General features: G+C 44.6%; 1 protein-coding gene across 1 annotated transcript; it reads right to left on the bottom strand.

Moving 5' to 3' along the window:
- Positions 1–376: 376 nt before the first annotated feature.
- clip1b (CAP-GLY domain containing linker protein 1b) lies at positions 377–26,175 on the bottom strand. The gene is made up of 25 exons (XM_056578616.1): positions 25,897–26,175; positions 25,555–25,771; positions 24,006–24,191; positions 23,075–23,560; positions 22,712–22,845; positions 22,042–22,166; positions 20,386–20,590; positions 19,535–19,732; positions 18,493–18,596; positions 17,654–17,714; positions 16,342–16,446; positions 15,684–15,848; positions 15,319–15,396; positions 15,000–15,095; positions 14,472–14,529; positions 13,955–14,052; positions 13,472–13,546; positions 9,170–9,246; positions 7,191–7,233; positions 6,634–6,668; positions 5,889–5,976; positions 5,014–5,182; positions 4,722–4,774; positions 4,079–4,191; positions 377–3,185 (listed from the first exon to the last, which is right to left on the bottom strand). Exons 3-25 carry the CDS (start codon positions 24,091–24,093, stop codon positions 2,951–2,953), a joined length of 2,889 nt encoding a protein of 962 aa, XP_056434591.1. The 5' UTR covers positions 24,094–24,191; positions 25,555–25,771; positions 25,897–26,175; the 3' UTR covers positions 377–2,950.

The following is a 26,175-nucleotide window of genomic DNA, read 5'->3' as shown; positions in this document are numbered from 1 at the left end:
TGTCTTTTGCTCAGAACCATTTCGTCATTGAATTGTCTGAGCTAAAATTTATAATTGTACTTTTTTTGCACACATTTAAGACTGGATTCGGAAATGTTACACAAAACCCCTCTGGCTTGTGTTCTGTATGTTAGTTGTGCGGACCAAAGGAGTTACAATTCATCTTAGGGCATTTTGTCTTTATGCATACGCTGGTTAGTTATCAGTTTCACTACACCGGTCGACTTTATTAACGACTTCCACTCTCTGACTTGTGTATATATCACTAGCTACACTTGACTATACTCGCAGTCTCCGTAGATCCACGTAGTGTCGGGTCTATTTAATTACCCCATGGCTATGCTAGTTTTAGCATCCGTTCCTCCCTTAAAGGTGCTGTCTTAGCGGCTGAATCCATTCATATTCCTGGCATCGTCCATTTGTTTATCCTTTTCATTCGTCATCGACATCAGTGTGAAATTTACTTGAAACTACCCCGTAAGGATTCAGGCCTTTGACCTCAAAATGTATAACCTCAAACCATATTTTTTTTCTTCGTGATTTAGTTGAACACTTCCAATGTGTGAATAATCGACGTCATCGCCTAAATCAACAGTAAAACTGACTTTAAATAACTTGAGCAGATGATATAAGTCTCATGGATGGAGAAATAAGATACGTACAATAAAAAAAGTTCTCAGTTTAGAAGATGGATTAGCATATACCTCATTCCCAGTTGTGCAGCGCTGGAACTTAAAATGCTATGTATTGACATTAACACAGCATTATTTACTCAGTTAAACAAGAAATCGTACTTCTGTTGTAGCTTTCACCTGATCGAGCCGATTGCTTCTAGTTTGCTGACAATTGTGCGTGTGTGTGGGTGTGCGTGTGTAGAAACAAAAACAAACAACAAAAAGATCTGTGAGATATGAAACCTTGTATGTTGTTAATGGGACCATGTTTTACTTTAGATCTTGTACAGATTTATAGTTTGGTTTGACTTATTTATTCCATCAGTAGTTGGTTTTTATCATGGATTTGTTTTCTTAATAAAAGTCACAAAACGTTTCCATGGTGTACATTTTCAATTATCTAATGGACAGCTGGATTATTTTGTAATCCATTTATATATTCCTACCATGCATTTTGAATACAGCATCTTTCATATAGGTTATGTTATGCACATAATATACAGAAAGTATAGGGTTTTTATATGAAATGTATTGTTTCAATTGTTAATATGTAATATAGATATTTTTAGTATTCGGTAGGGGTGAGAAATAGGTTAAGATGTTGGCTCTGTCAAGGCCTTTCCAGGTAGATTAGGACCAACCTTTTGCCAACTCTGCATTAGTAGTAGTAAGGCAGAGAGAACAAATGGTGAAGGAGGATTTGTTTGTAATATAACATATGACAACACATTATGATTGACGATATTTATATGCAGTTATACATATAAAACAGTTAGAATTCGATAAACATCCAAATATCGAAAAGGATTCGGGACACTTAACAGTGGCAAGAATCAATTGATGGACCATTTCTCAAAGTGTTCTACATAGAAAACAACCGTTACTGACAGAAAGTACACGTGTTTAAGTTAATACTATTACAAGAGTTCAAACACAATACTGGGCAGAAAAACACAGTTAACATAAATATATTTGTGCCGATGGCATTTAGCAGAGGAAAAGATTGAATCTGACAACCATGTGTGTGAAAGAGTCACAAAGCTAATGTTACATTGTTAATGTAAGATTCAATATGATCTATATTTGTGATTTTAACGTGGAATTTCTGTACACCTAACTCCAAAACTTTACTCAAAAAAGTTGTTGTTTTTTCAGTCCACAGGCAACATAAACATGGATGGCATCTCTGAACTATTCTAGATTTGATCTATACAAGGAACTCATGAGGGAAGAAAAATAGGGTGTAGAATTTGTAAATTGAAATCTTTAAAGTGGAGTGTGCAATACTAGGTGAGCAGAGACTTCTAGTTTGAGAATTGTCTAGGACATGCAGTGTATTTGTGCTAAGATCCTATTGTCACTACAGTGACACAAGAAGTAGTATTAGTTAGTTTATATATCTATACATGTCTGAACGACAAATGAAAAAATACTAAAATTGAATAAATAAAACAAAAGAGAAACAAAGCAACTTTTGAAAGGCCTATGCTGGTATAATACAACTATAGTTGTCTCGAATGAAATGAGAGGAAATGGTTAATAGAGCGTCAGACACTGCACGGTGTAAAGCTGTTTTAAGTTACTTGTTTGTACACAGGTCAATAATCCACGAAATACAGGTTATTGTTATACGTTAACAAGAAAAGTACAAAACAGAACATGGCAGTTAATTTTGTTACCTGCTGTTTTACCGCTATTTAACTGGAATGTTTTACTTTTTGTGCTTATCATTCCTCTTTGCTTTTTAGTTTTTTCCGCGCATAAACGATTCCCAATCGCAATCAGACAAAAGCGGTCACTCTTCTTGAATCTAAAAAATAAATCAAGAAAAAATTAAAATAGAAAACACATTAGAAACGCGCAGCACGACAACATATTCGGATATCGATTATTGCACCAGAAGCAGCATATTTGGAAAAGTGTTCTGCGTTGCATTCGGTCCAGAAGAACCAGTGGAGTGCATCTTATCCCTGGTACTCTGGACACTAGGTAATATACATTAAATACAGTATAAAAAATAAATATGGAAAATCTTTTTGGTTGTGCAGGATCTAGCGTTGCACGAGTTAGACTTGTAGAAGGGGGGTGGGGGGGGGAGTTGTTAAAAACTACAATCCTACTGGGTTACATGGACTTAAGGACACCAGCTTAACACCTCCGGTTACAAAAGCTAGCAGGAGGGAGACGGGGAGGTTGCAGGGAATGTTTTCTCGAAAGGTTTCTTCGAAAGCTCTTGAAGGTTCTGGAGTGTCCGTGGAAGGGTTCCGGGAGGGGTTCTAGAAGGTCTGGTCGTCGTTGCAGGCGGCGGTGGCGTGGCCGAAGACCTCGCAGATGTCGCAGTAGGGCCGCTCCACGGCGGGGTTGCCGTGGTAGGCGGTGTGCGGGACGGCGTCGGGGCTCTGGGCCTGCGTGGGGCAGTCCTCCGTGTCGTGGAGGTCGAAGCAGTCGCAGATGTCGCAGAAGAGCCTGGGAGGGGGCTTGGTCTCCCGCTTGGACAAACCCCCGTCCAGCCTGGAGAGGACGGAGACACAAATGTATTAAGAGCACATTTGGAGTACGGGGAAACGCAGCCCGTCTGACAATGAAGTTCACTTTGAGCTTGACAAGGTGCGAAGGGACTCTTTTTTTCAATGTATTTTTTATAGGCTTTTTTTGTGCCCTCATGGACAGGACACTGAGGGGAGACAGAGAAGCAGTGAGGAGAAGAGAGGGTGTGACGTGTAGCATGGGACTACGTGGGCGACTGGAGCTCATCAATCCACCCCCAGCCACACATTTTAGTCGTGGTTTGTGGATAAATGGAGAGTTAATAAAATCAGTACTGATCTTTAATTAGATTCATAATGCTGCCCGTTTAATAGCCTGAGCAGATGGCTTACTTAAATAGTCTCCCTTTAAGGCCCTGCACCACATTTCTGGTTATTTCTAGATCAGAAAAGAGATTTGTGTCTAGACTGGTGTAATGACTGTGTTACTACCAGAACCACGCTAACTAATGCATTGTTTACACAGCGGCTGTACTTTATGATCCGTCAAGAAGTTATTTTTTGGCAAGCGTGTTGCTTAGTAGAAGCCACAGCCCTCTCTCGAAATGCATTCTCACTTGGCACCCTTCCAGGCTGAAGTTTGGCAGTCCAGACACAATCTGTTAAAGGAAAAATAACACGTCTGCCTCAGAGGAAATGAGCTGAGGGGGGAAAAATGCAGTTCCCATTGGATCGTCAAGCAGCATAGCGTAGTGAGAGATCCTAGGTTTGAGAGATCCCAGGGTTGATCTCCAATATTCATGGCCCAACCAGCGTTTGCCCACCCACCCGATCCTTAACCACTTGTATTGTGATGCCCTGTTGAGTGGCGTTGGCTCAAAGTGTCTGCTGCTGAATGACTCAAACAAGGGGTCTCACCCGTCGGGGGCGTCGTTGCCGTTGAACTCGGCCAGCGCCATCTTCTTCAGCTTGACCTTCAGCTCCTCGTTCTTGCGCTGCAGGTCCACGATCACGCTGTTCAGGAAGTTGATCTGGACACCGAGGGGGACGGAGGTCAGGTCAAGTCAAGCCAGTTGTGTTTGGACAGCCCCCCCCCCACCCCTCCCTGACCCCTAGTCAGTAGGGGCAGTAGCTCAGGAGGGAGGGCGGGTTGGCTGGGAACCGCAAGGTTGCTAGTTCAATCCTAGCGTGCCGAGGTGTCTCCGAGCAAGGCACCTAACCCTAACTGCTCCCGGCGAGCTGGCTGTCGCCTTGCATGGAATGGATGATTGTCAGGCAATATTAAAAGGCGATACTTTGGATAAAAGCGCTTTATAAATGCATTGAATTGACCATTTACCCTAAAAAAGACCAAGAGAACATTACATTCTAGATTTGGATTTAACTTACTGTCTGTGAAAGGAAGGTAAACACAAGAGTGATCTCTGAGTTTAGCCCATCACTATTAAACCTAGGAGCAGTGGGGTATCACCCTAACACCGTGAAGCCATTATGCTTGAGGGAGCTGCGGTCAGGAGGTTCTGAAGTTAAGGGGGAAAGTGTAATGGAGACATCTTCATACCTGTCCCTCAGCAAACTCCTTCTCCTCCCTCATCTGGTCCATGGCGGAGTCTCCTGGAGAAGCACACGTAGCATAGGCCCGTTAAAATAACACGTTTTGCCCTGAACCTTTTAAGGGCTAGTCACATCAATAATATAATCTTCACTATGTCATTATTGAAGTTTGTGTACTTTGATGTACCATTCAGTCAATTACCATCCCCAATGTTTGAAAAAAGTAGGCATCATTGATTCACCACTGATATAGCGATCAATCGGGTAGCTGTTGCTATCTCGTAGTTTTATCCTCTCACCTGTGAGTTCAATGTCCTTGACACTGTCTCCCTCGGAGTTCTGCCTTCCCATGAGCCTTTGCTCCAGGCTCTGCACGCGGCCCATGAGCTGGGCCTTGTCTCTCTCCAGCGTCTCCACCGCCGACCGCAAGGTCTTCGCCACGGCCTTCTCCGCTCGCAACACCGCAATCTAGGCAGAGAGACGAGTGTGGCGTTAGCACAGCCATCGCATGGACCGTCACGGCGTCACACTCGCACCCCTACCCCATGATCTGCTCTTCCTCCTGGTGCCTCGTTGTTCCAGTGTGTGTCACCTTTCGGGAATTCTCGTTCTGTTCACACGTGCTCCTTATATATCCCAGTTCCCCAGTCATGCCTCCCGTTTGTCAGTTGTCTTTCTTTCACCCTGCCCGGTAAGCGTCTGTCCCTTGCTCAGAGCACCTGCTTTGGAGTTGTTTAATCCCTGCCTTTGGATTTTGTCACCTACTTTGCTTATTTCCACAGTTAGAAAATGACCAAAAATACGTTTTCTATATTTAGTAAGCCAAACATATTTGCCAAAAATATTTAACAAATATAATTAAGGCTGCTTTTTCTATAACTGAGTTTGTTTGGTGGTGCTAAGTACCCAACTGGTTGTGAAGACATGCATCATTTTAAACCATTGATTAAAAACAGAGTAGATTATATTTTAATCAGACTTTGAAAGAACACAACACACAACACACTGGTGTTGCGTTGATGCCTACTCCCTGACCCTGAAGGATCAAATTACAAGCCGTCTATGTGCCTATTTTCCCGCCCATTCCTGTAACTAGGCAACAAGGTCCGATAACAAAACAAAGCCATCGGAGTGATCCACGTACGTCGGTTGACAGTACTTCCTGTCTGTGTACCTCGTTCCTCAGGCTCTCCAGCTCCCGGTCCTTATCGGAGGACATGAGGTCGCTTCCCCTCGAGGTTTCCTGGTTCAACATGCTTTCTCTGCACAGAGTAAAACAACGGGAAAAACATTGGCCCCCCTCCTTTCTCCTTTTGAAAAAATTAAACCTGGTAAAGGTGTAAAAACACCACCACTCATTAGGTGGAGTTATGAAGTCTCTGTGACATTTCAAGTGTCTTACTGCGGTAAGTTACGTATTGTGACTCATAGAAATCATAAAATAATGTTTCATGGCCATAAATCTTAGTCCTTAATTTCTCCCACAAGCAATTTTACACAGTCAAAGTTTTAATACTGCTAAAAATGCTGGCATAACATCTAAGTGCTGAATAACAACAAAAAACATCCCCTGGAACATTAACAAAACGGTATAAAAAAATAATATCCGTAGTAGCATCTCTCTCTCTCTCCCTCGGTCTCTTTCCCTCCCTCCCTCCCTCCCTCCCTCCCTCCCTCCCTCCCTCCCTCCCTCCCTCTCCCTTTCTCTCTGTTCTTTGTGATGGTGTCTTACCCAGCCCACTCCCTCTCTGTTGTATTGATAGAAACGTTAACAGTTCATTCATGAGGGCTTGTCCCTCAGAGGCAGTGCCAGCACAGTCACGTCTGCAGTATGATAGATTAAGGAAGGCTGCCCGGATGCCAGGGTCATTCAGTTCACATCTTAAGAAGCCATTACTCTTAGTTTCGATGAGACTCACCTGTCTTTCATGTCTGATGGTTGACTGTTGGAGTCCTGGTGGAGCAGAGGAAGGACACATAAATACGGAGGTATTTGTAAGCAGGATTAACACGCCTGAGCTTTACTGAGCGTTCAGAAACAGCAGGGAGCCGGCTCTCTCCTTCACCTACAGGCGGTCTTTACACGACAACTAGTACCACCAACTGAACACAATAGAGCTCATCTCACAAGGGCAGAAAAGCCCTTCATTTCAGTTAATAATAGTAATAATAATAATAATAATAATACATTTTATTTCATGGCGCCTTTCAAAACTCTCAAGGTCAATTTACAGTTTAGACAAGCAAACATAATAAAAAAAATAGGCATTTCAACATAATATAGAACATGTTTTATATCAAGATAAAAGATAATGAGGCCATAATACTGTGGTTAGTTAAAAGGTACTGGGTTCAATTCCCAATGTCCACAATCTACATTCAGGCCTCCAAAGTTTAATGTAGCTCCATTCACCGTAAGTCCCTGTGGTTCAAAGCGTCCTCTATAAATAGTATATGTAATATGAATGGGCATTACCTCGTGTGGCTGAGTGTTCTGTGAGGCCAGCTTCAGTTCCTCACTGAGGGAAGAAAGGGAGCATATGAATGATATTAATCGTGTACACAAAGTGCAGCACATTAAACTCTCCCTCACACACTCCTCTCTGTCCAGCACCGCCCTGACCAGGCAGGTTACAACTGTTTAACCAGGATGTGGCTGCCACACACACACACACACACACACACACACACACACACACACACACACACACACACACACACACACACGCACACAAACACGTAAACACACACACATACTGTCTCACTAATACAAACACAGACACACACACAAAAGCGGTATCACTCATGCACAAACACACACACACGCACACGCACACACGCACACACACTGTCTCACTCATGCACACACATACACACAAACTCACACTCAAAGAAACGGCTGAGATTATAAACAATACTACTGTCCAAACAAAAATACTAAACAATATTTAGTAATTGAACTTGACATTTGTCATTTGTCTCAGGTTGAAATCCCTTAGTGCCTACGAGCACCGTTTAGTTCAAAATGAACACATTAGTTGCCAAGCCTTTCTTGTGTGTTTTATTGATGAGACAAAGTCTGAGTAAGACACCACACAGGGGCGCCCAGGACCTTCACTGAGGAGATGGAGGTTTAATAACCAGGGGCGGCCGCTAGCGCCTCTTCTATATAACCAGGCCCTTTCTCTCTAGTGCTTTCCTCCGGGCCAGGTCCAATACACCATGACAATGGTCTCAAAGCGGCTGCCAGTCCCTGATTGATCGGCCCAGAGCCCTGACCCCTGGAGCCCTGGGCATCACACCCTGCCTCAACATGGCTGTTTACTGTAGCTTTCTTCACCGTTGAACCCTTTTGTTGTTATTATACCTCTCAAATGTATTGCTGTGATTCAGATTTGTTCATTTAACATCAGTTATATACTGCTTATGCATTTATGCATATGCAATGTAACAGACACGTGCATGCACACGCGCAAACAGACACATGGGTAAACATGCGCACACGCAAACATGGGCACACATACGCACGCACGCGCACACAAACACACACACAGTGCGGTCGTGCTGACAGGAAGTGTCTGTGCCAGGCGTCTCTGGGAGGAGCGGCTGAGGGGTTACATAATGCCCCCAACAGAGGGAAGGATGGAAGTGGACGTATTATGGGATGGAGTTGGAAGCACATTGTCCCACACAAGACACATAGCACACTGTTCTCCTCATCACCACGGAAGGATGGAGCGGTTAGGTTGCCGTTAGCAACCTCAAATCAATGACAGCGTGTTGACATTGTTCCATGAATGAACTGGTTGTTGATTGGTTGACAGCAGAGGAAGAGCCATATGGGATGATGCTGTGGCTGACTGTTAGGAGCTATGAGTCGGTTCTACAGGAGGCTACGAGTGCCACAAGGTGCCCGTCTAATTCAGCCAATCAGAATTCAGTTCAAGAGTTATGACATCACAGCCCTCGGCTCCGATGACTCAGAGGGAGGTGTGTCAGAACGTTGCTAAGGGGCATACACACACACACACACACACACACACACACACACACACACACACACACACACACACACACACACACACACACACACACACACACACACACCTATGCTCATTCCAAAACACACACATACAGACACACACACACACACACACACACACACACACACACACACACACACACACACACACACACACACACACACACACACACACACACACACACACACACGCACACACACACACACACACACACACAAATACAGAAGACTAAACAAACCCACAACACTTATGTATAAAGACAACAGGTTAAATTGAGTGCAGTGTTAGCACTAGCGGTACCTTTACCCTGCGAACCGTCTAGTGCTCCCACACGCTTTTCATTTAGGAAGCAATGGTGCTTTTAGTATCAGGGGGGTTAAGGTTAACAGAGAGGCGGAGGATCAGAACTTACATTTCTCTACAGAGCTGCTCCCTGGAGAGGCTGAGCTCCTCCTGGTACTGGGAGTTCTGCTGGGTCAGAGCCTCCAGCTGCACCAGGACGGACCCAAATAGAAGAGAGGAAAGGGGGTCGGAAATATCAGAGCAAGTTCAATAAAGCCACTGGACAGGGTGGTGCAGAGTTGTTTAACCTAGTGCAACAGCTCGGAAGGAAACTGATTTATATACATCTCAGACAGAGCTGTTACAGTAAGAGACCTCCAGTAAACAGGCTTTGTTTAACAGATACCAGGCAAGGCGAGCAGGATTTGCCAACATTCATATGAATATATTTATGATACAAACATTTTAAAATTCAACCGTCTGTGACAGGAAGCAGATGAAAAGTCAAAGACATACACTAAAACACTGATCTTATTTCTGTATTGTTCAAATGGCTTTTATACGTGCAAAGTAACCAGCTCCAAACTAGGACTAGTCAATAATTCATTAAATCAGTCTGCACTCCCCTGTATTCCTCATGGAATGAAATCAATTCTGAATCATTTGTACTTTCCCTACACAGTAATATAAAGCTTTAAACATTCAAAGAGCACACAATTATATACATGCACAATGTAAACAAGAGATTATTCTTCAAAAAGCAGCAATGAGTGTGTGGAACACTTCATGTTTGAAGCATGTTAAACAGGCTTCAAACATCACAATTAGGGCATTTAGCAGACGCTTTTATCCAAAGCGACTTACATCGCTTACTACACACATTGACACACCGGCAACAGAGTCAACCATGCAAGGCGACAGCCAGCTCGTCAGGAGCAGTTAGGGCTAAGTGTCTTGCTCAGGGACACATCAACACTCATCTAGGAGGAGCTGGGGATCGAACTAGCAACCATTCAGTTACAAGACAACTGCTCTACCTCCTGAGCTAAGCCGACCCAAACATAAATATAACTCTCAGTAAACCTAAAAACTCTAATCCCACCCACACCCACACACACACACACACACACACACACACACACACACAAATTCAACAATATTTCTGCAAAGAAATGCATGCATGCATAACACAACATGCATAACATAAAAAAAACGTAAACACAAAAAAAAGACACGTCTGTCAGTCATCCTGTGAACACACACAATGTCATCCAAACAGCAGCCTGAAGGTCGCACAGCCGCACCCCCCCCCTCCCCGGAGGAGTCATGACCCTACCTGGTAGCGAGGGCAGTAGCCGTTGCGGGTGAAGCCCTGGTGGAAGGCAGTCGTGTCCATGCCGACAAGACACTGGCAGCCCCCCCCTGTCTGCCTAACAATGTCCCCCCTCTCTCTCTCTCTCTCTCTCTCTCTCTCTCTCTCTCTCTCTCTCTCTCTCTCTCTCTCTCTCTCTCGCTCTCTCGCTCTCTCTCTCTCTCTCTCTCTCTCCCGCCACTGTGTAAACTAAACCATGCCGTCTCTTGTTGTCAGCTCAGCACTCTCCCCTTGATCTATTCTGTGTGTCTATACCACACACACACACACACACACACACACACACACACACACACAAATATAGGTACACACGTTCACACTCGCAAAGAATGACTAACAGCGGGCATCAATAAACCATCAGCTCTCAGCCCCCCTGGCGAAAAACCCAGCATCACAGAGAAGAGCATGACAGAGAGAGAGAGAGAGAGAGAGAGAGAGAGAGAGAGAGAGAGAGAGAGAGAGAGAGAGAGAGAGAGAGAGAGAGAGGGAGAGGGAGAGAGAGAGAGAGAGAGAGAGAGAGAGAGAGAGAGAGAGAGAGAGAGAGAGAGAGAGAGAGAGAGACAGAGAACAGCCTGCCTCCCTCACTTGACCAGATGCGTTAGAGAGGCAATGCATTTTCATTATGTAACCCTCCATAAGCTCCGCCCACTGCTCCCCCCCCCCCCAGCACTGTCTTTCGCTGAGGAATTCTTCTCTGTGATGCACACAAGCATATGTGTGAACGTACACATGCACAGATTCCCACACACGCCATACGCAACTCACACACATGCACACACACACACACTTTGTTTTTTTGTGTTGTTGTTGACCTTGCATGAATCATACTTCTCCTATATGATTGTGTGTGAGTGTGTGTCTGTATGTTTGTCTATGTGTGTGTGTGTGTGTGTGTGTGTGTGTGTGTGTGTGTGTGTGTGTGTGTGTGTGTAAGCACGTGTCGGAGGAATTGCTTTACACACACATTCTATATTTATTTGGGTCAGTGAATGACGACAAGATGCAGCTTGAAATACATAAAACAAATGTTCTGCTCACCAGAGCGTCAACGCTACAAACACGCACGCACACAGACACACACACAGCTTCTCATTCATCCACGTGCACTATTACCTCATCACTGACGTCCACCAGTGTGACAACGAGAGTTAAAAAAATACCAAAGCAAAGGTTTTGTGTGTGTGTTCTCTTTATGTGTGTGTGTGTGTGTGTGTGTGTGTGTGTGTTTCTCTTTGTGTTTGTGTGTGTGTGTGTGCGTGCGTGCGTGCGTGGGTGCGTGGGTGCGTGCGTGCGTGCGTGCGTCCGTGCGTGCGTGCGTGTGTGCGTGCGTGTGTGTGCGTGTGTGGCCATGGACGTGACATCATGCTTCTTAAAAGCTGTCTCAACCGGTCACAAGGGACTGTAAAACTATTGTCCTCTCTCTACACAATAAACGCTCTGGATGTTTTACAGGGAGGGAAAGAAAGCAGTCTTTGGTTAAGTTATAATTTATTTGATACCCTGCCTGATTGTAAATGTGCCGGTGTGTTTGTGTTTCTCTGTGTGTGCATTTGGTGTGCATGTGAACATTACATCTGTGCAAAACATGCAGAGGTTCATGTGTGCATTTGTGTGGTGTGTGTGTATGTGTGTATGTGTGTATGTGAGTATGTGTGTATGTGTGTGTGTGTGTGTGTGTGTGTGTGTGTGTGTGTGTGTGTGTGTGTGTGTGTGTGTGTGTGTGTGTGTGTGTGCGTGCGTGCGTGTGTGTGTGTGTATATGTATGTCAGTCTGTGTGTGTGTGGGAGCTCTTTTTTAATCTCATGTCCACTTGCAGTTTTCATGAGTGTGACCATCTGGAGCTCATGGCCGGCTGGGACTGCAGACCAGGCTACCTATCACCGGAATATGTCAAGGGCCGAGCAACCAATCAGACTGGGCCTTTCGATACGGTTCTGACAAGCAACCAATCACACAGGAATCAAAGCACTAACTCAAGGAGGAAAGGGAAATCAAATGACCCTTGTGGAGAGGTGCTCTCTCTTCTAGTGGGGTTACACCCACGTCCTGGGAGTGTGGTGCCCTAATCCTCACCCTAGAATATAAAAACCAACCCTCACCATGAAATCTTACCCTAAAACCAAACCTTAACACCAAAAAAAAAGTATATATATATTTAATAAATAAATATTTTGTATAATTTTGAAGTAAGAAATCTCAATGCACTTAATCTGCATGTCAGTGGACCCCAATGTTAAGAAACCATAATCTAGTCGGTACCTGGTCCATACATGACTCTGTAGAGACCAGGACGTCTCAAAGCCCTAGCCTCTCATGTGTCTGTAGAGACCAGGACATCTCAAAGCCCTAGCCTCTCATGTGTCTGTGTAGACCAGGACGTCTCAAAGCCCTAGCCTCTCATGTGTCTGTGTAGACCAGGACGTCTCAAAGCCCTAGCCTCTCATGTGTCTGTAGAGACCAGGACGTCTCAAAGCCCTAGCCTCTCATGTGTCTGTAGAGACCAGGACGTCTCAAAGCCCTAGCCTCTCATGTGTCTGTAGAGACCAGGACGTCTCAAAGCCCTAGCCTCTCATGTCTCTGTAGACACCAGGACGTCTCAAAGCCCTAGCCTCTCATGTGTCTGTAGAGACCAGGACGTCTCAAAGCACTAGCCTGAACCTGCTCCTTGTGAGACTCTGTATAGACCAGGGCTTTACAAAGCATGACCAATATGGCGGTGCTATCTAAAAGTACCATTCCAGATGAGGTAAAGTGACAAACATAAAAAACAGTGTTGCAGCTTCAGGGGCTACCATGCTGCACGTGTTCATGGGCATTCGCTCCACTGGAAGCACACACGTCTTTTTTGCATAACATCCAATTTATATAAGCATTCAAAAAAATGTGCATAGATGATGATTACGTAATGTTTGGTTGAAGGCTGACAGCATAGTAATGGAAATAAATAATATATACATTCAAAACATTCACAGAAAAATACATTTCAATAAGAATGAATGGCAAACTCACTGTTGAAGCGAGAGTTTATGATATGGTTAGGGTGGATCTGTTCCTCCATACCTGGGACTCCAGTTCCTTCTTGTCCTGCTCCAGTTTCTCCAGAGTTTGGGACATCTTTTCTGACTCCTCCTTAACCTTAGAGAACATGGATTATTACTAAAGTATGACTCAGAATGGTTTCATTATTCTCTTGTGCTTTGTTCTTCTTTGGTTCAAGAATGAACTAGAACTAGATCAAGTGTAAAGACACAACCAGGCAAATACAACATAACTGCAAAGTCAGGCCTACAGAAATGACATCAAAATTGTATAAATAATTGACAACAAAAACAAATCCTACCTATTTGGCAGAATGTAAATAAATCTGTAGTAATTTAACATATTTACCCTGGTCAAATATTATTCAAACATGTTCTTGATTGTTTTTTGGTTGTCCAAGCTTGGTTTTCCGTTTGACACAAGCCAAACCACCAAAGAACAAAGACAAAACCATTGTAACCAATAAACAGTAACATACTGGTTTAAACATGCAAACCACATTACCTGCATCATCTGTTGCTGGAGGTCCTGTTCCCTCCGCTGGCTCTTCTCCTTATCTGATTGGCTGTCAGCGCTGGCCTGTTCTATTGTGTTATCCAGCTCTGTCACACACACAAATAATAAAACAAGGATGACCCAATGTTTACACTGGAATAATTTAATAATATCACACACACTGTCACATCAGCATCCCCTCTTCCACGCTCACCGATATACAATTACAACCTGGAATGGATTTGACTGTTTCTTGTTTTTTCCCTGGAGTCTGTTTACTACTCACCCATTACTGTATTGAGATACTCAGTTGTAAAAAAAAGACAGCAAATGAACAAATTGCGACCAGGAATGAGGTAGATGATGGTATCTTGCATATCACTTTGTTATAAAACCAGCCATGACTCTGATACAGGACTGATACAAAAACAACAACGATGAATCCTAGACTAAGGAGGTCCAGCTAATGCGCCAACACACACAGCCAAACAGAGAACGTGAGAACCAAAGACGTCAGAGTGCCTACCTTGGACCCTCTTGCCGGCTCTCTTGCTCTCATCCTCGACCGACTCCAGCTGGTGTTTCTGGAAGGACAAAACAAGACGAGACGTTCCAGTGTGGGGCCAGGGCTATCGCTGGGCTAACGAGGAACAGGGTTCAGCGTTCATTGTCAAATCACAGCCAAGCTGACGGTGTGCACCAAGTATGTGAGAGGAGCGGGCTTGAAAGACTCATTGCACCCGGGTGGGGGGTACTTTTTTAACAAGGCCCCGCGAGCGCAAAACACATAAAGCACGTACATAACCAGAGAAACTTGCACCGGACATAACAAGATAGTTTCACTTCCACTGCTCCTTTTGCCCTTTAAATTATGACTATCATTTTGTGTCATTAGTAATCATTGTTATTTTTCTCACTTTTGCACTGATTAACCAGTTTCCCAAAAAATATGATATATCAGTCTATTGATTTTGTCAATTTGTACATAAAGTGTTTAGGATACATTGGTGTGCGTGAGTCTTTGTGTGTGTGCGCGTGTGTGTGTCTCTCTCACCAGGTTATTAAGTTGATCTTCTAAGGAGACTTTATCTTGCTCTAGAGACTGAAGCTCCTTGCATCTGCTCTCCAGATCCACACTCAGCTCACTAATCTGTAGAAAGAATTGCCATTTTATAAATGCATTGAGTACAGTACAGTAGTGGCGATGCAGTGTATATTATGTGTACAATACAATACAATACTTACTCTCTCTGTCTCTGTCTCTGTCTCTGTCTCCCTCTCCCTGTCTCTCTCTCTCTCTCTCTCTCTCTCTCTCTCTCTCTCTCTCTCTCTCTCTCTCTCTCTCTCTCACTGTGTATGTGATGTCTCTCTACCTTCTTCTCCTGGGTCTGGGCGTGGGTCTTGAGGCTGCTGATCTGCTGCTGCGTGAGTGACGCAGTTGCGCCCTCTGTCTGCTTGGAGTACAGTACAGTAGTGGCGATGCAGTGTGTATTATGTGTACAATACAATACAATACAATACTTACTCTCTCTCTCTGTCTCTCTCTCTCTCTCTCTCTCTGTCTCTGTCTCTCTCTCTCTCTGTCTCTCCCTCTGTGTCTGTCTCCCTCTCCCTCTCTCTCTCTCTCTCTCTCTCTCTCTCTCTCTCTCTCTCTCTCTCTCTCTCTCTCTCTCTCTCTCTCTCTCTCTCTCTCTCTCTCTCTGTCATGCTCTTCTCTGTGTATGTGATGTCTCTCTACCTTCTTCTCCTGGGTCTGGGCGTGGGTCTTGAGGCTGCTGATCTGCTGCTGTGTGAGTGACGCAGTGGCGCCCTCTGTCTGCTTGGAGGCCCGCAGCCTCAGCTGGAGGTCGGCCAACTCCCGCTCCAGCTCCATGATCCTGGACCGCTCTGAAACCGTGGCAACCTGGAGGGGGAGACGAGGGTGGGGGTGAGAGGCTTGGCCTGGACACACTAAGGATTCCATACCCGAGGCAAAAGGCCATTTCACCTATGGCTAAACGTGGATTATAATCTGATATTCTGAAGTGGTTCTTTCAGCTGTACTGTAAAGATGGGAGCCGGCAGGGCTTGATAGACCGTGCGTCATATACACTGTGTAGCCTGGTGGCTTTATAAATTACTTTACAGATGAATCATGTTCCTGGATTTAAGCAGCCCTTTTACCATCATTCGAGGGTCATTAGTCATTACAAGCGATTTAAAAAATCAATCCAGTGGTGACATCAGAGGTGGGTGCGTCCATCCAGTTATATGATAGACGGATCGACTCCGTCCATGTAAATGGATGGTAATGTCTTATCACCCTCACACCTGGTGGTAAAACGAGGGGCCCTTTAACTGTGGTGAGTGAGTGGTCAACGTCTGCGATGCCGGGATCCCTAGGTGTCCTGTATTACCCTATTGTCCTCTAAGTCTCTCTGTAGCCTCTCAGCCTTGGTCTTTTCAAAGAGCAGACTCTGCTCCAGCTCCTTTATGTGGGCATGCTCCAGTTTGCTCTGCGCCTGTTAGTCCAGAGAAAGCCAGAAGAAGACAGGAGAAGATAGATGCAAAAACAATGTGGCCAAACTCACATGCCAGTTGAAAGCCACAGTTTCAACCTCAATCGCCCAAAAAGAAAAAAGAAAAAACACAGATATATAAGACAAGTATTACACAGAAGGGTTATACTTGTGTTAAATAAATAAGTGTTTGTATTAATTGTATTAATTAGGAAACTTAATACAGAGGAGAATTATGATAAATCATCAAACCCAAAACAGATTTTGCTTATTTCCCGCTCAGCAGGATTATCAAGTAAACGTCTGTTTATTGGTTTCTCATGCCACCGTTTATTCCGAGACCAGGGAATAGAAAAACGCAGTCTCACGACTTATTAGTTCTCCCATTAGTGAAGGCAAAAACAGCACCAGAGTGTATCAATAAGCTGACAGTATGGCATGCAACTCCCAGAAAGAGTCAGGATAGTAATGAAAGGTGCAGTTGCAAAATACCTTCCATTGAAGGTTATTTTGTGTGTTGGAATAAACACATGCCGTGCCTCACTAAGTGATCAATGCAACAAAAGGTTTTGGGAATAGCGTCAAACTGCAAAACCACTGAGGCCAATGGATTGATCATCTTGGGCTTTGGTTTGGGTTCATTTGAGATGAACGTAGTCAGAAGATGCAGCCAGAAATATTTGATATATGAAAACCGCTATGATTGTAACTCTGAAGATCCAGAAGAGCAGAAGTTCTACCCACTTATCTAAAGCTGGCCTCAAACTAAACCACCTATTTTATTGTTTATTTGCAGGTTGTATGTCAAAAGGAATACTTGTATCTAACTTTATCAGTCTCTTTATCATGCCCTTGAGACCGACTTGTCATTGTCATTGTTCATATACATACATCATCTTACATCGACATTCACATGACTTTCTGATAAAGATCTGTAATAGTGTTCAATAATATAAAGATAAATAAGTGTATAATTTTAGGGAATCCAACAGAGCGAGAGAGACAGAGAGAGAGAGAGAGAGAGAGAGAGAGAGACACACACAAAACCACGCACGCACGCACACACACACACACACACACACACACACACACACACACACACACACACACACACACACACACACACACACACACACACACACACACACACACACACACACACACACACACACACACAGGGTGGAGGGTGATGAACGATGATCCTCTTTACCTCCAGGTCCCCTCTTGTTATGCAGGCCTCTTCTACAGAGAACTGCAGATCCTCCACTTTCCTGTTCGGTAAAGAAAGCACCTCCATTTATCAACTCTATACAATAGACTGAATGGAGCCAACTTCGAGATAAAGCCTGGAAGGTCTATTATTAGACCAAGTGGCCGCCTGTGAGTACAACATACACCCATATAGACACAAAATGATTTGCAAACATATAGATAACAACATAAATAACAATATATGTTGGGAAAATAAATACATTATAACCTTATAATAAGATATAGTGCGAACATGCAAAAGATATACAACCTTGTACCTTGTGAAAATAAAAAATAAGTAAAAATAAAACATATCTAAATATAAACAGTGTTAGCAAATATCCTATATAAATCAGTCAAATGTCAAATGCTGTCATGCATAGCATAGATAAACATATATAAAATGTAAGCATACAATATATTCTATATATAAGCTGCATAAAGATATTCCATATATAAGCTGTACACATCACAAGATAAAAGCACCGTACCCCAGGGGACAGAGCTTTCGCCATTGCTGCCCCAACCCTCTGGAACTCCCTAAAACTAAAAACTAAAAACTCACCTCGTCAAGAAAGCATGTCACCTGCCCCCACCCATACCACACCTGACGCTATTCTTAACCTTATTTTTATGTTGAATTTTTCTGCATTTTGTATTCTTGTTTTTCTTTTTAAAGTGTCTTTGAGTGACCTCCAAAAAAGCGCTATATAAATTCTATAAATTATTATTATTATTATTATATGAGCGCTACGTTGTTAGCCCCGGTGGTGCAGTCTGCTGGACGGTGGAACCCACCTCTTCTCCTCCTCCAGCTGGTTGAGCAGCTCCACCTTCTCCTTGTCTGCGGCCTCCACCAGGATCCGCAGCTGGTCCAGCTTCGCCTCCGTATCCATGGCATACTGCCACACACACACACACACACACACACACAGACACACACACACAGAGACACACACACACACACACACACACACACACACATACAAACACACACGCACACACACACACACAGACACACAAACACACAGACACAGACACACACACACACACACACACACACAAATACACACACAGACACACACACACACACACACACACACACACATACACACCGACACACACACACAGACACACACACATACACACACACACACACACACAGACACACACAATCACACACACACACACACACACACACACACACACACACACACACACACACAGACACACACACTCACACGCACACACATACACACAGACACACACACACACACACACACACAGACACACACACACACACACACACACACACACACAGACAGACAGACAGACAGACAGACAGACAGACACGCACACACACACACACACACACACACACACACACACACACACACACACACACACACACACACACACACACACAGACACACACACCCACACACACATACACACACACAAGCACACACACACACAAACATGAATATAATGCAATTAAAAGTGACACGACACAAGTGACACTCAAAATCGTAATTATTTGGTGAATTATATATAATGAGATACATCATGATGACATAATGAGGTTATAATATGACATTATCATTCGGGTTATGTTGTTCTAGAACCAATCCACTTCATTCCTGTTGCTTGCTCACCTGAAACTTTACCCGTAAGTGACGGATGAAAATACAAAATAGAACAAATCTACATTAGAGCCGCCCCCGGAGCCACCCACTAAATAAAACACGTGGGCCCCCCCGGCCCGGGCCCCCATTGTCCCCCACCGTGCAACCCCCAAGCCTGGCGCCAACGCTCTGGTTGTCCACACACGGCCTCCCACCTGGTCCTGGCCCTTCCTCAGCGAGGTCAGCTCCTGCTGCACCTCCCCCGCCTGGCTGGTTGCCTTGGCGACCTCGAAGCGCTCCTCGTCGCGCTCGGCCAGCAGCTGCTCGATGTGCTGCTGCTTCTCCTTCAGCGCCTCCTGCAGGGCCGTGGTGCCCGAGATCTTACGGGCGTAGCGGGCCGACGTCTCCGTCAACTGGGGGGAGCCATCCAAGAGTCGGCCGTAATAATATAGAATGTATTAGAGTTATGTGTGTAAAGGGTTAAAGGGAGGTGACAGGTTAGGGGAGGAGACCTCTGGGAAGACCCAGGACTAGGCGGAGAATTTATATCTCGACATTGGCCTGGGAAGGCCTCGGGATCCCCCCGTCAGAGCTAGTCAATGTGGCCCGGGAAAGGGAAGTCTGGGGCCTACTGATTGAGGGGAGGGTTGCACAAATACTCTCAATCATTAAAATGGTGGTTTGAAGTTTAAGGTCTTCTCCCCAAAGTGAAACCCTGACCCGCTACAGACAGGTAAGGTGCCAGTGTTGCACCTAAAAGCGATGTAAAACTATGCACTTCTGATGTAGCACTGGGGTAAGAGCCATTGTTAGGAGAGTAGGAAAGCTTCATGTTGAGTTTAGAAACAATATTGCATTGTAATAATATACTAATATAACATAAAATAATATACAATATATTTTTTTTTTATCTATAACTTATTTGTTGAATAAAAAAGGTTTTTATCTGTGTGGTTATAACTGTGTCACTGCTCCTTTAAGATATACTTTTAATAATGGTTTGCGACACAGTGGTTCAGGTTAGACTGTAGTTCTGGTATGGATGTGCTTTTGGTTGGTTTCTCACCAGGCCGGTCCGGCTGGGCTTCCCGCCGACGGAGGAGGTGGTGACGGAGCTGAGGGAGCTGATGGAGGAGGCGCTGGGGCTGTGTCTGAGCATGGACCTCCTGTGCCCACTCTTGGCCTTGGTGGGCGTGGTGGAGGGGAACCCGATGCGGGTCACCTTGTGGACGGGCGCGAACAGCCCGTACCTCGGCATGCACTGGAAGTATCTGGGAAAACGAAACAGAAACTCAGTCAACTTAAAGCCACACTGACTGTATGGGATACACTGTGTGTGAGTGAAGGACGCAGATCTTTCTCTATTCGATCCCAGTCGACATGGACCACATTCAATCACACACTTGTCAGAGCTGGTCTTTCCTTGATCCGCTGGTGTGTGTTGGTCAAAGAGGCAAAGCGGCCAGGGGTATTTTCAACAGCCAATGAAAAGTGTGTATTCTGTAGGAGCGGGCGTTTTAAAAAACATCCGCAGTGTGAATGATCCTCAAAGTGAACGACATAAGACAATCAAAAGGATTTTCTTTGATATTGATGTAAGTCAATATCAAAGACAAGCGAGTGGATGTTACAGACGGAGGCTGACACCATATTCTTCGATAACATCTTTCACACTGATTGCTGCCTAAACCACAGAGCTGAGCTGTAGGGCATAGATGTTTGTTTGTTTACTTTGTTACAGTGTCGTGGGACACTCTGGTGGGTGCATGGCAAGCACAACACTGTGCCCTCTGTTCACCCCTTGGATTTGCGTTCCCCAAAGACACCAGTTGTTATGTGTGTGCGCAGACGAGACTGGAAAGTCCTCACACGTCAGTCGTTACACTTACTCTCTTTAATCGTTCATATTGAAAACTTGTGTAGTTGGTCCCAAGCTTCAGACTATCAAGGGTTAAACTTTGTTTTTTTTTTACTTTAGGGACTTTTTACTATAGGGAGAAAAAGCACACAAATGTAATACTGAAATTCTAAAAGACAGGCGATTAGTGATCGACGACACCTGTCACTGAGTCACCAGTCTTCAGTTCAGGCCATTTAGGCCCCGCCCCCTCCCCTCTCTCCTCTTACAGAAAGCCCCGAACAAACTGCACCTCGCCATTAATCAACTGAAGCGATAGTGATATTCACTCATGGGACGGAGAGAGAAGAGGGATAATAGACCCTATTCACAGCGGTGCCATCGTGTCGCAGGGCACGGGTAGCAGACTAAACTAGTGAAGACAACTCCCATTGACCGTGCGGGGGCTTTGTAAATAAACGAAAGAGCTGCCTCCCTACCCCCTTGTTAATGCTGGGAGCAGCCCTGTGCTTGCCCTATTGAGACAGCTCTGGGTAAATGCTCCATAGTCAATGAGAGTTATCTTCACTCGTTTAGTCTACTGGTCCAGAAAGGTACCTATTATTAGGGCTGGGCGATTAATCGAATTTAGATATTATTTTTTTAAGTTCTCAGTTACAACGTTTTTTTGGGAGCGACAATAATATATATATATAACATATATATATATATATAATCGTGATATCAATATTGACCAAAATAATCGTGATTATGATTTTCCCCATAATCGAGCAGCGCTACCTATAATTAGTGTTACGAGCGACACCTGCGTCGGTCCTACTAAGAACCCTGTGTGGAAGAAGGTCCTTAATGTCGGCGGCCTACCTGGCTCCGGCCACCGCCCCGTCGTTCTTCCCCAGTGGTTCGTCCAGCTCCACACCGCACCAGTCCCCCTTGGCGAAGTCCGTCTCACCCAGGAACCGCACCACCCCCGCCTTGGTGCCCCCCACCTGGGTTACCACACGAAAGAGATACACAAAACGTGGACAAAGTGCTTATGATAGTAACAAAATTGGTTTTAAATGTGGCAATAAAGATTATTAAATGGTCAACATGGTAATCTGTGCGATTTTGTCGCTGGGATTAAAATAAAACTGTAATTTAGAGAAAACAGGAGTAAAATACTGTCTCCTAATTCTAAGTGTCAAGGGACTGGGTTACGCCCAAGTGAAGCTGTCGGCTTGGTGTGTTTGTGGATGCGTGGAGCTCTGACTGGGCTGCAGTTGACGGTGCGTCATAGAGGGTTAAGCTTCTTGGACACTCATAGTATAACGCCACTGTGTGTGGTGGATCTCATATACAACATCATTATAACCTCATTATAACGCTCATACACAACAATGGTACAAGCTTAAAAGAAAGGAGCACTAAGTCGCCACTGGCCGTATCCATGGAGATGGAAGTATTCTCTCCTAGTGCTGGAACTCCAGCTGAAACAGGGGGTTCAGTCACAACCTCAAAGCTTTAATATTCTGAGGGATGGTTGTGCTCTCACCAGGACTCGGTCTCCGAGCCTCAGCTCCCTCTGGCCCTTCTTGACTGAGTCCGTCTCGGAGAGGTTGGTCATGGACCCGCTGGTCGGGAGTGCTATATCTAAACTTCCCATCGTCCTGATGCCCGAGCCCTGGGCTGGAATGACAGCGGGATCTTAGACTGATGATGTCACAAAGATTAATAAAGTAGACATTTAAAGAAAAGAATAGATAAAATCCTTGTCACTACAATAACATAAGCCTATTTATACAATAATACGGTCATTTCCTTTAATATTAAATAACAAATATAAAAAAGGATAATAAAATAAAGAAATACAAGAATACATCAATAAGTATTGGTGTTTATGTATTATATAAATTACCAGCGGGGGCAGCAGTCGCGGGGGCAGCAGTCGAGGGGGCAGCAGTCGCGGGGCTGGTGGGCGTGGCCTCTGCCTCCCCCTTGGATTCACCCTGTGCTGGGCTGGCACCTTGGGCCGGGCTGGCATCAACCTTCCCTCCGTTCACCACCGCCTCCTCTTTCTCCTTCTGCGGCAGCGGGGTGTGGGACAGCTTGGACGGCCGCGTGAAGATCCCCTGGCCGTCCTCGCACGTGAAGTAGCGGACCCCGGCCACCGAGCCGTCGTTCTTCCCGATGCTCTCCTCCAGCACGATCCCGGCCCACTGGCCCGGGGCGAACTGGGTGCCTCCGATGAACCGCACGCAGCCGGCCTTGTTGCCGTTCACCCAGACCTTCTCCCCCAGCTGGAAGTCCGGCCCGGGGGCTCCATCGTGGCCCGGGGAGGTGGCCCCGCCGGGGGCCGGGGGTCTCTCCGGAGCAGGGGTAGGGGGGAAGGCCTTCACAGCGCCTGCGGGAATGATGGAACGTGTTGTATATTTGATTAAGATCACCTAGAGCCACGCTGCTGGGACGGGTGGAAGACAGCTACTCTGCAGACACAGTACAAGGACCTCTTTGTTTATAACATTTAAGGAATGACCCTTGGCAATGGAATAATGCTACATTCCAAGACTTTTTCAATTAACACAGTTTGTTTCATTCCTTATAAAGAATGATCCAAACATAGAAAAGCACATATCAAGTGTGGACACAGCATGTCAATAGAGGCCTTCCATTCCATTTATAAACAAAATCAACAATCAATTCAGTAAAAAAGGTGTAGAACTATTTTCTTTCCAAACCAACTGAAATAATCAATACAGTGGTGACATTTTACAAGGAATGTTAAAAGGATGAGGCCATTAAATAAAAACAATCAACTTAAATCGAAGATACACCCTGCTGGTTCCTACCCGAAGAGGGGGACGTCCTCACTGGCACTCCAGCAGGGCGTCCTATCTTGGTAGGGGGTTTCAGTCCACTGGGCTTGCCTGTACTCATGGCTGTCTCTGTCTCTGCCTCCAGGCCTGTGGGTAGTGGGGGGAGTAGCAGGGTCTTCTTGGTCTACTGGGCTGCCCAAGGCCCACTAGGCCCACACACTACCATCACAAAAAAAGACAAAAAAGATATGAGTTAGTCCCTAGCCTTGTTCTCAGCCCGTCTGGCTCCTCATTTGCTATTTGCCTATCAGTGGCTTTGCTTCTGTCATGTGTCCTGGCATATGTCATCTGTGAGCCCGTACTGTATTGTTGAGTGCCCCTTGCACAGTTTGGTTTTGTACTACTGTAGTCTTTGCTGTGCTATGACTTGCCTCTTCATGCGGTTTGTTGCCTCATACGTATATATCTGCAGCTCCCTTGTTTTTTTGTCATCTATCTTTCTGACCTGGCAACGGCCTGGCAAGAGGCGAATTGTAAAAAAAGGGACATAATAAATTGGGGATCGAACCAGGTGCGTTTAGGCAGGGAGTTGACCATTGTGCTATCACCTAATCTACACACAATTATATTCGCACTGTATCTAAATAAGTAGATGACATGGATGGCAATTCATATATAGTAACATAGTAATAACATGAATTGCAAATCATTTAATTATCTCAAATACACCAGGCTAAGAAAGAAGCAGGTGCATGCTTAGGCCTAATTAGCCAGTAGAACTGAAATTCAAAAATCGACCATTAATATCCCATAAAGTAATAATAATAATTCGAAATATAATACAATTTTTGTTGGGTTTAGGATATGAAAAAGTCAGTAAAAATAAAACACAAAACAACATTTCAACTGTCATGACGACTAATAGTTCGACACTGCCTTGTTTTATATAATTATATAATATTCGCCCCCGTCCGACTTCAAACCTTAACACAACGAAACATGGACTACAATATCCAATTCCTATTGAACAGTAATACAAATATTCTGTAGACTCAGGGGGACCCTCGTGGATCGGGTGTTTCCAACCTGTTTACCAGCCTAGGTAGTATGAAAGAAAAGACGCCCACACCAGGTGCAGTACCCGCCCTATGAGGACAATATCACACTCTGCAAGTCTTACATGCTCATGTCTTCAACATGTGTCTTCACACGTCGTGACACTGTCTGACAGGACATCCCTTGAAACCAAACAATCGATATATTAGGAAGTAACAAGTGTTTTACACCATGTATTCGTACAGACATATGTGCGATGCTGCATATGACGTGTCGTGTCGACTGTGTATCTATTGAATACGCCCAATGCCGATACTTTTCCCAGTCATACATGGATTCATGTTCAGTTCGTTACCGTCAGTTGTTTACGATCCCTGCTGGAATGTGAAGCTAGCTAGCTTACTCATTAGCGATATAGCATAACAGTTTTACGTTGGATCATTAGAAAGCTCGTTTCTCACGAGCATAACATGAAACAAACACACATATGCTGATGACAATCTGACAACTTAACAAAAAGGCTTACTTGAGGCTTGGTCTATAAAGGAAATGTTTTCTGAGTTAAAGCGACGTAGCGTTTTCGCGCAGCGTCTCCACCGACAGCACCGTTAGGTTTATGAAGACTGATCCGCTCCCATCCCAGGCTCTGTCTGAGTAGTTGCTACAATAGAGCAGGCTGCAGTCTCAGGACCGCAGTGTCAGGACCGCATTCATAGGACCGCATGTATAGGTCTCAACATTTCCTTGGAGGGCGGAGGAATCTCACGATGAGCAGCTCAATAATAATGAATGAAAACAGGGTGAAACACAACAGGAAGCTAACCTAATAACTAAACTTAAACAAATAACAAAAAGTACTGTAACTTACCCTGACCAAAAGCTTAAACGTAACCATCTCGGACCTAATACCTAAATGAACCATCACTAACCTTTTAACAAAACGTAACCATCTCTAATGTAATACCTAAACTTTAACATCTCTGTCCTAGCACCTAAACGTAACCGTATCTAACCTAATAACTCAACAACAAACATCTCAACTTAAACATCTCTTTCCCCTACTACAGTAAACTTAACCATTTATATCATAACACATAGGCCTAAACTTAAAACAATCTCTAACCCGACACAACAGTTCTTAGAAATG

The sequence above is a fragment of the Gadus chalcogrammus genome, chromosome 19, assembly GCF_026213295.1.
Source record: "Gadus chalcogrammus isolate NIFS_2021 chromosome 19, NIFS_Gcha_1.0, whole genome shotgun sequence".
Classification (NCBI taxonomy): domain Eukaryota; kingdom Metazoa; phylum Chordata; class Actinopteri; order Gadiformes; family Gadidae; genus Gadus; species Gadus chalcogrammus.
Note: the sequence above shows the minus strand (reverse complement) of the source record. Positions and strands in the feature narration are given on the sequence as shown.

Excerpts from the sequence above, each read along its gene's own strand:
- clip1b (XM_056578616.1), bottom strand. The coding sequence starts at position 24,093 with ATGAGTACAGGCAAGCCCAGTGGACTGAAACCCCCTACCAAGATAGGA. Across the intron at positions 9,247-13,471 it reads AGAAGGAACTGGAGTCCCAG|CTGGAGGCTCTGACCCAGCA; the intron begins GTATGGAGGAAC and ends GTCCTGGTGCAG. Across the intron at positions 5,183-5,888 it reads TGGAGAGCCTGAGGAACGAG|ATTGCGGTGTTGCGAGCGGA; the intron begins GTACACAGACAG and ends CTCTCTGCCTAG.